The following is a 12,600-nucleotide window of genomic DNA, read 5'->3' on the forward strand; positions in this document are numbered from 1 at the left end:
CCCCCTCTTGGCCACAGAGAGGGTAAAGCCAACAGCAGTAGGTGGAGGTTGAGCAGATGCCTCAGTCCTGCGAGAGAGCGTGTGTTAGTTCCTGGTCATCACCCAGCTAGCACACCTGTCCATCTGTCAGTCTGCCAAATGGGCCATTTTCAACCCGTGACTGCCTGCCTTCAGTCACATCGGTGGGCTAGTCTATGGGGAGGGCTGGTGTGCCAGTCTTTGGGGACTGGTAGAAGCCTCAGTCACTCAGGAGCTTTCCATCAGCTGGAAAAAATACGGTGCCGTATCTGCTTGTCTTGAGAGAGATGGAGGTGGGCAGAAGAAGGGGTGGGGCCGGGGCCATGGTGAGGGAGTCGGGATAAGAGGACAGCAGAGGCGGTACCGACAGTGGGTGTGGGGCTGGCGGCAATAATGGTGATGGCAGTGATGGGGTTAATGTTGCCTTCGGTGGTGACGGTGATGATGTTCTGCCAGTTGGGATGGTGCTCATGGTGGTAATGGTGCTGGTGCAGGTGGTGGTGGTGATGGGGGATGGTGATGGTTGTGTTTGGTGTTGGTCAAGGTGATGACGGTCGGTGGTGGTTATTGATGGAGGTACTCTTGTAATGATGGAAATGGTGGTGAAGGGGCGTGATGATGGGTCCGAGTGAGCAGGGCAGCTACGCAGGGACCAGACTCCTCAGCAGCCTGGATCCGCAATGCCAGAGGCACAGAGAGAACTTCGGGTTAATCTTGGAGCCCCTTGGATTAGGGCAGGTCCAGCTGTCCTCCCTCAAGCCCCATGGATGAATGGAGGAGTTTGGGGGCCCTGCGAGACTCCTTCTGCCCCAGTCCGCTGTAGCTGGGGGAGGAGGGCGCAGAGCCCCGAGAGAGGAGCCAGCACATGGGCATCTGCTCCAGTCCTTCCTGGGGGGCGGTCCATGGGCGCTGATCCGGCCGAGATCTCAGGGTCCAACTCAGACTCCGGGGACACGCAGAAGCACGGACACCCGACAGACACGCCTGCTAAGGAACAGCCGCATGAGACACTGGCAGACGCGCGCACGCACGCGGACCTTTGCCCAGAAAGCCACGTACACACGCGTGTTCCCAGACACCTGAGGCTCACGTCCCAGATGTGCACGCCGCACGGTCCCCACGTGAGAACGCACAGAGACGGGGTCCGCCCGAGCGCACCAGCCGGCCGGACGCGCCGCCGCGCACGCGCACGCGCACACACCTCCGCTAAGTGAAACCAGCGGATCCCGAGCCCCGCCGAGCCGGTTGGAGACTCCCTGGCCCTGGAAGCCACTGAGAGACGCGGTCAATTAACTTCACCCCGCCGCCGGGCTCCCTGACCCGCCCCGCCCGGCCAGCACGCCCCTTCCCCGGCCCGCCTGCTTCCCTCCCTGCCTGCCCCCCGCTCTCCGTCCGCCCCGCACCGCTCCACTCATAGGGGACCGGCCCTGCGATGCCTGAGGGGCGGCAGCTCTGCCTGTTGAGGGTGTGAGGGGGCCAGGCTGTGCCCTGTGGAATCTGAGGGGACACAGCCCTGCTCTGGGGCTGAGGGGTCTGAGGGGACAGACATGTCCCAGGCCTGGGTGTCCGAGGGGAGTCGGCCCGACTTATAAGGGGGAGGGGGATGTGAGGGACGTATTAACCTCTGTGGGTCCCACTCATGGAAGTGGCTAGGCTTGGTCACACTGAGCTGTCCCCAGGGCAGGATGCTGCCTTTACTCTGACCCGCTTTGAACTCTAAGTCAGGGGAACATAGGTTCAGGGTGAGACACACACCACCCTCCCCCCCCCGCGATGCCCATGATGTTCTCTTCCTCAAAATGATGCCCATGTATCCTACTGGGCCCGGGGTGTGCAGGCTGGAAGGAAGAGAAGGAAGCACATTCCAGAGGGAACAGCAGGAGCAAAGGCCTGTTGTTGGCACCTTCAGAACACAGGGTCTTCCTCTGCCTCGCGGGGGGAAGGAGCTTCTAGATAAGCACTGGGATGGGGTGACTCTGGCTCACAGCTGGCGCAGGAGTGCCCACCCCACCAGACCACTTGCCAGTGATTCCTCCGACCTCTAGCTCTTGGGACTGCAAGGCTGGGAGCGGCTGAGGCACTCCCCATTCACTGGGGAAAGCAGTGACTGGGGAGAGGGTCAGGATGGAAACTGGTGACTCCCAAGGTCCCCCAGGGCACTAGGGCTTGAAAGAATCCAGGCCTGGTTTATTTCCCCAGAGTTCACCGCTCCTTATGCACCCGCTCTCCCCACCAGGTCCCCAGCAGACGGGATCCTGTGAGGATCCATCCTGGGACATTCCTTCCCTTTCCCATGTACCCTTGGGGAACAGACTGGACAGAGAATATCAGTGGCTGCAGCCTACAGGGTTACTAGCGGGCAGGCAGGGGACATCCCCCCTCCCTCTTTTATCCTTCTGGCTCCACCCTTTGGAGCCGCAGCTTCCCATCTGTAAAATGGGAGCTACATAAGGCAGAGTTCCCAAATTCTAGACTCAGAGCCTTTGGAAAGGGTGGGGGAATCCGTCGGGGAGGTTGGGATGGTTGTGGGACCTGCCAGTGCGCTGGAAAGGCCGGCCTGCAGTCTGACGTTCAACTTGGTAGGTGGATGCAGATGACGTCATGACCAAAGAGGAGCAGATCTTCCTGCTGCACCGCGCCCAGGCCCAATGCCAGAAGCGGCTCAAAGAAGTCCTGCAGAGGCCAGGTGGGGGCGGAGCCGGGTGGGGCGGGGCCAAAGGAGGAGGGCCTGGGGGCGAGGTCAAGAGAGGGAGGGAGGGGCCCAATGAAGGTGCGAGCCTAGGATGCAGAACCAAGTGGCACCAGGAGAGGGGGCGTCCGGTTAAAAGGGGGGTGAGGTGTGATCAAAGTCAGCAGGCTGAAATGCAGAGCCTTCCCTCCCAGGGTGGGATCGGTCAGTATGAAGGCAGCCACAGTCCGAATCATCCCCAGCGGGCTTAGATGTGGCAAGGCACAACAGGATCAGGAGCCCTGAGTAGGGTGCCAAACCCCCCTGGGGTGCACTTGGGACAGCTTCCTGGAGGAGGAGGTATCCAAGGCAGGTCCAGAAGAATAAGTAGATCTTTGAAGAAGGCCACCTGGTCCAAGGACAAGGCTGAGGTGTCCAGGGTCAGGAGAATCAAGGGTCCATGGGACTGGATGGGGAGAAGGCTAGAGGGGTAGGGATGGGTATCATGACTCTGAGTCATGGTCACTGTCCGGGAGAGGGTGTTTGACCTGGGGTCGGGAGGGCCTCTGCACACCAGCACAGCATCTTCAGGGACCCCTGCCAAGGTCAAGGTGGGAGGAGCCCCTGCCTTTCCAGCTCCTGCCCCATCTCCAGCTGGTCTTTTCCTTGAGTCCACTTCCTGGAAGCAGAGGTGAGCGCTCATTAGCACCCATCCAGGCCTCTACCGCCTGTCTGATTAAATCTCATTGACCAGGAAGAGGCCCAGGCCCTGCCTGACTGGCCGAGGAGAACAGCTTCCTGTCTGGAGCTGGTTCCCCTAGACTGCTGGGGACCCAAGGGCATACGGTGACAAACTCTGTAGCACACGGACTTTGCTCATAGTCACAGGCACTCACACGGTCTCTGCAGTCCCAGCCCTGTCCACAGTGGCCCCGCTGGTGGCTCTTTGGTTCCCCGCCCCAGTCACATCAGGGTCTGGGGGTCAGGTGGGCCCCCACACTCTGGGTCTTGAACCCAGCACTCTTCCCAGTTGTGGAAGCCCGGAGGCACCTTCTGCCCCCCATCATGCCCCATCCTGATGGAGCCCCTCTCTTCCTGCTCCACCCCGTCCTGCTGCCCCCCTCCCTACTAATGCCCCAGGATCAGGCAGGATAAGAGGCATGGCCGTTCCGGCCCAGCCGAGGTGTCTACACTCAGCTTTGCGTTGCTGCCACAAACCCTGACCTGGGAGGGTTGGGGGCCCTGCTCGGGCTGTAACTGAAGGGACACGAGTCATATAATGAGGGAGACATTTCAGCAAGGTAGAGAGACCTCAAACAGCTCTCTAATGGAGAAAAGGCCAGCCCAACTCAAGAGAGCCTCCAGGGTCCTTCTGTGGACTCTGGGAACTCCTAGCTCAAGTATCTGAGGGCAGGGGACGGGTAGGTAGACTTGCCTGAACACCCTTGCCACCTGCACACTCTTGCTCACGTCGTCCACACCACCAGCTTCCTGAGCTGCACCGTGCCCTGGCTGGGCTTCATTTTCACTGTTGAGCCTTTGCGCTGACATCACCCCTACTTGTCCACTTCTGTCCTGCGCCCCCTGGCGGGGCCCTGTCCTCCTGCACGGGCTCTGACTCCAACTCCTGGGTCGGAGGACATTGCCTCTGCCCATGTCTTGCCCACACTTACCGCTCAGCCCACTAGTTGATCCCACACCTGCATGCTGTTCGCTCCCATTTGAACCTCCTGTTGACAGTCTCCGTGCTCTCCACTTACTTCTGCACCCGCCTGTTATCTCAGCTCTCCCAACAGCCTGGGCTCTCAGCAGGGCAGGGATTAACCCCCACCGTACAAAGAGGGTGCCTTGGAGGCAGGAGGGTGCCCTGGGTCTCCTGCCATAGCACAGCTGACAGCCGTAACTGCCCTGATTTCTCCAGCTGACATAATGGAATCAGACAAAGGATGGGCATCTGCATCCACATCAGGGAAGCCTAAGAAAGAGAAGGCATCTGAGAAGCTCTACCCAGAGTCAGAGGAGGACAACGAGGCGCCCACTGGCAGCAGGCACCGAGGTATGTCTGTGCTTCCGGGCATCCATCCGAGATGGGCAGGGACCCACCCACCCCACCGCTCTATCCCCTTTCTGTGAGCTCATGCTCTTCAGCTCTTGTGGAAAGGAAGAGGCTGTGGCCCCCTCCCCAGGAAAGCAGGGGAGGGGCTGGGAGGACACAGAACCCAGGAGGTATCATGTGCAAGAGGCTGGCAGCTGGATGGGGCCAGACCCCCAGGAGATTTGGGCAGAGAATTTGCCCCGCACTACCCCAGGGGTGGACCCAGGGCTGTGGCCCCTCCCACGGAGAGAGATGACAGAGAACCTGGGAGACAGAGGGGCAAGGAGAGATACAAAGAGAGGGAGAGACAGAGGGGACCACGAGGCATAAACTGGGACTGGGACTCAGTGTGTCTGAGGAGGGTGCACCCAAACACGTAGTGTGGTGGGCCATAGATACAGAGCAGGGGAGGAGGGTGGCCACAGAGCAGCAGGGCTGAGACAGTGGGATGAGGAGGGAAGGAGAGAAGAGAGGGAGGGAGATGCAGGGCTGTGTTGTCCCTCAGGAAGGTAAGGAGAGACAAACTCAGAGCCCAGGCGGCAGCCACAGGGCCGGTTTGAACCGGCTGGGTGGGCAGCAGATTCCAGATGGGCCACATCTGGGAGGCTGTGGTCACCCTGTGGCTCCCCAGGGACCAGAGGGAATTGTGGGCCTAGGCAGGCGGGGCTGGGAATATGGTGCCCAGGACAGAGAGCCTTTCACCAAGCTGGGGTGGGTCCAGCTATCAAGGCAGCCTTCCAGGATGGCTGGAGAGTCCTGTGGTTGGAGCCCTGCAGGGGAAAGAAGGGAGCTGGGGGGGTGGAAAGCAGAAGATTCAGAGGCTGGGGACCTTCCAAGGTCACTTAGTATCTCTGCTGTGAGACTGGAGCCCCAAAGTAGGATATGTCACCCTGTCTTGAATCGCACAATTGGCACTTAGATTTGGGGGATTATACCTCCTCCTATGAGGGGAGTCTCATAGCAGGTGCTTAGGGTGGTCTGGGATGGTGGTGAAAGCACAGGCTGATCTGGTCAATCCCAGCTACCCAGTGAAGAAACTGGAACACAAAGAGGGTGGACACCTGCGTGAGGTCAGCAGCTCTTTGGGAGTCCAGCTGGGACTGGAAGCTAGACCTCCTGCCTCCTACCCATGGATCCTGGGCAAGGGTCACATGGAAAGCGTTCTGAGCTAAGGGAGTTAGTCTGGGCACTTGCCCTTCCCCAGGGACACCTGGAGGTGGGACCAAGAGCAGAGGAAAAAGAGAGAGGCCTGGCCAGGGGCTGAGTACCTGAGGAGGGCAGGGCCCTAGGCTCTAGGATCTCGGCAAATCACTTGTCTGTCTTGACCTCCACCAGCCGATCTAGAAAATAGGGCTAGTGCCAGTACCTGCATACAGGGGCTGTGGGAATTCTGTGAGGCCAGGGATTCAATGCCGTGCAGGACACAGTAGGTAGTAAGGCTCGATACATTCTCTCCAGACCGCTCCAGGCCTGAGCGCTCCAGTCCTGGGGCACACCTGTCCCTGAGGGAGCCAGCGACCACAGGAGTGTTCATTCTTCTGGGTCACTAACCATGGACTTGACTGGTGTCCCCCACCTTGTCTGTCTGTCTCTGTGGGCACAGGGCGCCCCTGCCTGCCCGAGTGGGACCACATCCTCTGCTGGCCGCTGGGGGCACCAGGTGAGGTGGTGGCCGTGCCCTGTCCCGACTACATTTATGACTTCAATCATAAAGGTAAGGCAGGCTGGAGTAGGGTGGGGACCACAGGGGTGCCAGGACGGGGAGCTCAGGGCTCCAGACCTCTCTGCCTGCCCTGACCCTCCCCGTGGCCCTGCAGGCCACGCCTACCGACGCTGTGACCGCAATGGCAGCTGGGAACTGGTACCTGGGCACAACCGGACATGGGCCAACTACAGCGAGTGTGTCAAGTTCCTGACCAATGAGACGCGTGAACGGGTGCGAGCTTTCCCCCCCTCCCCAACCTGATCTGGATAAGGTCACCCCTGAGCGAGGCCTGACGCCTCCCGCAACCTTAACTGGCCTCTGACCCTTAACCTGAGTGCCAGGGCTCTGACGCTGTGTCCCCTCCGGCACAGGAGGTGTTTGACCGCCTGGGCATGATCTACACTGTGGGCTACTCGGTGTCGCTGGCCTCCCTCACCGTGGCCGTGCTCATCCTGGCCTACTTCAGGTGGGCGGGGCGAGAGGCGGGGCCGGGCCGGGGGCGGGGCCGAGGTAGGGTGCCCGCACCCCCCTCCGCGGGGCCGGGCGTCCCTCCCTTCCCCCCCCCGCCCGCCCCCGCCCCGCGCACAGCCTGGCTTCCCGGCCAACACCCCCCCCCCACCCGCGTGTCCCCGGGCCCCCACCCACGGTGTTGTCGCGCGCCCCGCAGGCGGCTGCACTGCACGCGCAACTACATCCACATGCACCTATTCCTGTCCTTCATGCTTCGCGCCGTGAGCATCTTCGTCAAGGACGCGGTGCTCTACTCGGGCGCCACGCTCGATGAGGCCGAGCGCCTCACCGAGGAAGAGCTGCGCGCCATCGCCCAGGCACCCCCGCCTCCCGCCGCCGCCGCCGCCGGCTACGTGAGTGCCCCCCTCCGGCGGCCCGCGCCTGGCCCCCCCGCCGCCCCGCCCCGCCCCCTCCAGCTCGGCCCCCACCCCCCAGCCCCCGCCGGCCTCCGGCTACCGCGGGCGTCGGGCCGCTCACGGCCACCCCACGGTGTCCGTCGCACCCCTCCGCCCAGCTCCCCGGCCCTACGGCCAAGGGCTTTGTGATTGTCCCCCCTCCCGGCGCTTTCATCAACACTCCTGCCTCAGCCCAGCAGCCCCAACCACCCCACCTCTTCACCTTGGCCCCGGCCACGGTCCTGAGTGCCCTCCTGCCCCTGGCAACATCCTCCCCTTCCGCCCCCCTGCTCCTCAGCTCCGCCCTTGACCAGAGAGCTGGCCCTTCCTCCCCGCCGGCCCAGAGCGATTTGTCCTATCTCAGGGGCACCCCCAGCCCATCCCCGACTTCCCCAGATGCAGGCCTGCCTTCCGGCTAACACCAGCTGCTCTCCTAGGCCGGCTGCAGGGTAGCCGTGACCTTCTTCCTTTATTTCCTGGCCACCAACTACTACTGGATTCTGGTGGAGGGCCTGTACCTGCATAGCCTCATCTTCATGGCCTTCTTCTCAGAGAAGAAGTACCTGTGGGGCTTCACGGTCTTCGGCTGGGGTACGCAGGCGCGGCGGGCAGCGAGGCGCAGGAAGGGGTGGGGCCGCGGGCGGCGGGGTCAAAGGGGCCGCTAAGGGTGAGGCGCCGCACCGCCTCTCCCCTCCCGGACGTGGGGCAGCCAGTGGGTGGCCTGCCCGCCCCCCTTCTCTGAGTCTGACCCCATCCCAGGCTCAGGCGACAGGGCTTGGCTGGGGTCAGAGTTCACCCCTGGGCTCAGCCTGGGGCTGGGGCTCACCTGGGGGCAGATTCACCTGGTGTTGAGGTTCAGCCCCGGAGAGGGAGGGAGTGTTCTCAGGTCAAGATTTCAGCTCGGGATCAGAGTGGGATGGTGGGTCAGAGGTCACCCTAGGGCGGGAGCTGAGGTCTGGGACACTCCCTGCACCGTGAGCCCTGCTTCCCTACCAGTCCCCTCACTGCGTGGGGCTGTCCACACCACTGCCACCTGGCCTGCAGGAGCCGTGACCCAGAGCCCCAGGCCCGACTCTCGGCATCCTCCGTGCTTCGGCAGCCCCTCTGCAGAATGGGTTGCTGGGGCTCTGCACTCCTCTCCCACGGGTTCCAGGATGGAGTTACCGATAATTGTCCATTATTGTTGGCAGCTCCCGAGCTTGGCTGGGCTCCGGGGCAACTGGCCAGACTGCAGAGGGGTAGGCCTGGTGGCTGAAGCCCTCCCTGCACTCGGCACCCAGAAGCTCTCGGGTCAACAGCCACAGCCCCTTGGCACACACTCTGACCTTGACCTCACCCACGGCAAGCCCCAGAGTTGGGGGAGACCTGGGCCTTGTCCCGGGGACTGACCTGTGGACTCTGGGGCTAGAGGGTGTCGGGATGGGCAGGAGACACACAGATCTGGAGCAACAGAACTTGGTGACACAAGAATGTCATAGCTCTTCTTCCCACCGTAAACCCGGGTCGCACCCTGCCCCTCCCAAGGGTGCACCTCACCCAGAATGAAGTGTGAGGGGCTGGAGGGTGGAGGCAGAGCTCACTCAGAGGTACCATGTGCCATCTGGGCTGACTCAGGCCTGGGAACACCAAGGTTCCCCTGTGGCTTTTACTCAGCCTGGAACAACTGTCATTCCATCCAGCCTCATCCATGGGGGCTAGGACCTTTCAAACTGGGTGTGTGTGTTGGGGGGGGAGGTGTTGGGGCAGAAAAATGCTGGTCCTAGGCCCCTCCCCCACAGGAACTCCCAGTCCAGAGCCTAAAGGGAAGGGGGGATTGGACTGAGCGTGGGGAAGTTAGCGATGCCCTGTTTTCCCGTGAGCCCGACAGGCCCGCGTGTGTGGGTAGGAGATGCAGAACCAAGATGAGGGCGGAGGGCTGACGGGTCCTGAGTGCGGGAACCCAGGGAGGAGGCCGTGGGGGAAGCAGAGCGGCCCCCACCAGCATGTGGCTCTGTCACCAAGCAGCCCATGGGCCCAGGGGGACGGGGCTCAGGGACAGTGAGGGGGTCAGCTGGGGGGTCATCGAGGATGAGAGGAATGGGCTGGCAAGGTGGGCTGAGGGGAGAGACACCATGGGCAGCGCCTGCGGACCCTCACACGCTGCCCCCTCTGCGTCCACAGGTCTGCCCGCTGTGTTCGTGGCTGTGTGGGTCAGCGTGAGAGCCACCCTGGCCAACACGGGGTAGGTCCAGGCGGAGCAGGGGGCCGCGGGGCCAGGCCACAGGCCAGAAATACCGCTGGCACGCCCTTCCTCTGTGAAGCATGGCAGGGGGCGGGGGTGCTTCCTGTGCCCTGGCCCTGAGTGGGCCCAGCTTCAGTTTTCTATCCAGCCTTGAGCCAGGCACCCCCTCAGGGTCAGGCTGCTTCAAAAGCAGTGTCTGAGGGGGGGGCCTCAGGCCTGGCCCTACCCAACACCCCCCTGTCCTTTGTCCCTCCCAGCTCTGGGGCCACTCTGTGGGCAGCCTCAGGGTGGGAACAGGGGGGTGGGAGCTGATGCCTCGGCTTCCCCCAGGTGCTGGGACTTGAGCTCCGGGAACAAGAAGTGGATCATCCAGGTGCCCATCCTGGCCTCTATTGTGGTGAGGAGGGGTGGCAACAGGGCTGGGTGGGGGCGTGTACTTGGGGGGCCGGTGACCAGCCCCTGACAGGGACTATAGAGGCTTCCTGGGACCCCAGGGTTGGAGCCACGGCCCTGAGTCCAGTCGGGGAGAACAAGGGCCCACTTGGAGACGCAGGGGCAGAGCAGAGCCTGGGCGGGTCCGTGGGTCCCTGGGCCCTCGCCCCCACCCTGCTAGGGAGCAGCTCGAGATGCAGCCCTCCCTCACTCCCACAGCTCAACTTCGTCCTCTTCATCAACATCGTCCGGGTGCTCGCCACCAAGCTGCGGGAGACCAATGCCGGCCGGTGTGACACACGGCAGCAGTACCGGTGAGCGGCGCCCACCGGGCCCGGGGTTCCTCGGAGCGCTGGGCTCATCACACCCCAGCACCACGTAGCAAAGCAAAGGCAGAGGCCCCAAGAATGAGCCTGTGTCGAGGGAAGCACCCAGCCCCTGACTCCCTGGCTGGCCCCCCCCGGCAGTCATGGGCTCTCCCCCGGTGTCCGGGGCCACCCCGGAGCCAACCTGGGCACCCGGACGACGCTAGGGTCTGCAGGGGATGGGGGGCAAACCCAGATTTCTCCTCAAAGAGCTGATTGTAGCGAGTCCAAGGGACAGGTAGGCAGTGGGTGGCTTCGAGGGGACCTCAGCCCCGCTGAAACCTGAGGAATGGGCTGTGGGATGAAGACGTAAAGCCAGGGGGAAGTGAGGGCCAGTAGGGGGACCAGCGGGTGCAAGCTCCGAGGGCCCTTACGAACGCTTTGTCCCAGGTTAACTGGGTCATCCTCGGCTCTAGCCAGAGCCACAGGCCCCTTCGTGGCTCCTGGAGCCTAAGAGCTTGGGGCGGGCAGGTGTGGGTGGCTCGGTGCCCCCCCAGGGGAAGTGGCCTGTCCCTGAGCCACCTGCTCTGCTGGCCCAGGAAGCTGCTCAAATCCACACTGGTGCTCATGCCGCTCTTCGGCGTCCACTACATCGTCTTCATGGCCACGCCGTACACCGAGGTCTCAGGGACGCTCTGGCAAGTCCAGATGCACTACGAGATGCTCTTCAACTCCTTCCAGGTGCGCAGGCCTGGCCGAGGCCCGGCGGGGGAGGGAGGGCAGGGTGGGGCGGCAGGTGCGGCCTCTGGGCCCTGACCTCGAGCGCCTCTCTCCGCAGGGATTTTTTGTCGCCATCATATACTGTTTCTGCAATGGCGAGGTAAGCAGGGTGGGCAGCGCTGGGGCAAGGCAGGGGGGCTGCGGAAGTGCCAGGGTTCCCCAAGTCCTGTCCCTCCATTCTCCTGTCCAGTTCCTCTGTTCCTCCGAGAACATCCCTGAGGACATTCTGAAGGCAGAGAGTCTTTCCAGATGATTCAGGCTCAGGATGTGCTAGGATCTGCGGGCTCCTCAGGCTCTGGCAGAGCCCGTGTCTTCCCAGCCCCACGGTTGAAGGCTCCGTAATCCAGAGTGAACGACTCAGCCACCCCTGGGGCCATTTGAGCCTGGTAGACTCCGGGTGTGTCGGTTGCCTGCAGCCAGGCACCACGTTCTGAGGATAACGGGATTTTACTTGGCCTTGGAATTTTCCAGTAACATCCCACGCCTCCGGTTCCGCTCGGGAGCTGAGTGTTGTAGGGGCAGGGATGAGGGCACGGCTGGGGCTGGGGGCCATGTGGCAGAGGGCTGAGAGGCCTACCTGACGCCCCGCCCTCCTGCGGGCCATGGCAGGTGCAGGCCGAGATCAAGAAATCCTGGAGCCGCTGGACACTGGCCCTGGACTTCAAGCGGAAGGCCCGCAGCGGGAGCAGCAGTTACAGCTACGGCCCGATGGTGTCTCACACGAGCGTGACCAACGTAGGCCCCCGCACGGGGCTCGGCCTGCCCCTCAGCCCCCGCCTGCTGCCCGCCACCACCAACGGCCACCCCCCGCTGCCGGGCCACAGCAGGCCGGGGGCCCCAGCCCCCCAGGCCACACCACCTGCCGCGCCTGCTCCTAAGGACGACGGGTTCCTCAATGGCTCCTGCTCAGGGCTGGACGAGGAGGCGTCAGCGCCTGAGCGGCCGCCCGCCCTGCCACAGGAAGAGTGGGAGACCGTCATGTGATCCGGGACCCAGGCCAGGGTTGGACCCGTGGGCATAAGGGCTGACAGACGGACCAAGAGACGGGTGGTTGGACGGTTGCCCACTCAGGGCTGGGGCTGGGAAGACAAAAGAGGAAAAAAAAGAAAAAAAAAAAAGAAAAGGGAAAAGGAAGCAGTGTGTAGCTTCCTATGGTCTGAGCTGGGGCTCAGGAGGGGAGAGGCAGGAGCCATGGAGCTGTTCCTGGGGTTCACCTCTGGAGGGGCTCCAGGGGCCAGGGGCCAGTCCCTGGGGGCCGGGCACAGTGCAGCAGGAAAGACCTGGGAGAAGCAAAGAGTGGCCCAAGTTTGCTGGGGTCACACGGGGGCCCAGAGGAGCCATGCAGGAGCTGGGCCACAGCCTCTCCCCGCCACCAGCTGCCACCTCCAATGCTTCTGCTGAGGTCCCGGGGTGGGTGGGGGGGACCCCGGCTCCTCTCGGCCAACTCTTCACCTGTTGCCCCGTCACTGTT

The 12,600-nt window shown here is 63.0% G+C and overlaps 1 protein-coding gene across 3 annotated transcripts in view; it reads left to right on the forward strand.

Moving 5' to 3' along the window:
• PTH1R (parathyroid hormone 1 receptor) overlaps positions 1–12,316 on the forward strand; it is a 19,275-nt gene extending 6,959 nt beyond the window's left edge. Inside the window, exons 1-14 of one of the 3 annotated variants that reach the window (XM_081801227.1) lie at positions 988–1,302; positions 2,612–2,704; positions 4,608–4,742; positions 6,385–6,495; positions 6,599–6,717; positions 6,858–6,952; positions 7,154–7,349; positions 7,829–7,982; positions 9,552–9,612; positions 9,943–10,009; positions 10,264–10,358; positions 10,949–11,090; positions 11,188–11,229; positions 11,739–12,314. In XM_081801227.1, coding sequence (XP_081657353.1) covers positions 2,620–2,704; positions 4,608–4,742; positions 6,385–6,495; positions 6,599–6,717; positions 6,858–6,952; positions 7,154–7,349; positions 7,829–7,982; positions 9,552–9,612; positions 9,943–10,009; positions 10,264–10,358; positions 10,949–11,090; positions 11,188–11,229; positions 11,739–12,113 — 1,677 coding nt within the window. In that variant the 5' untranslated portion in view covers positions 988–1,302; positions 2,612–2,619 and the 3' untranslated portion in view covers positions 12,114–12,314. Of the gene's footprint in view, positions 1–987; positions 1,303–2,601; positions 2,705–4,607; positions 4,743–6,384; positions 6,496–6,598; positions 6,718–6,857; positions 6,953–7,153; positions 7,350–7,828; positions 7,983–9,551; positions 9,613–9,942; positions 10,010–10,263; positions 10,359–10,948; positions 11,091–11,187; positions 11,230–11,738 lie in introns of those variants that run through there. The other 2 variants (XM_081801210.1, XM_081801217.1) reach the window with 2 other exon arrangements.
• Positions 12,317–12,600: the final 284 nt, after the last annotated feature.

The sequence above is a fragment of the Leptonychotes weddellii genome, chromosome 1, assembly GCF_054177405.1.
Source record: "Leptonychotes weddellii isolate Sample4059 chromosome 1, ASM5417740v2, whole genome shotgun sequence".
NCBI classification, from domain to species: Eukaryota; Metazoa; Chordata; class Mammalia; order Carnivora; family Phocidae; genus Leptonychotes; species Leptonychotes weddellii.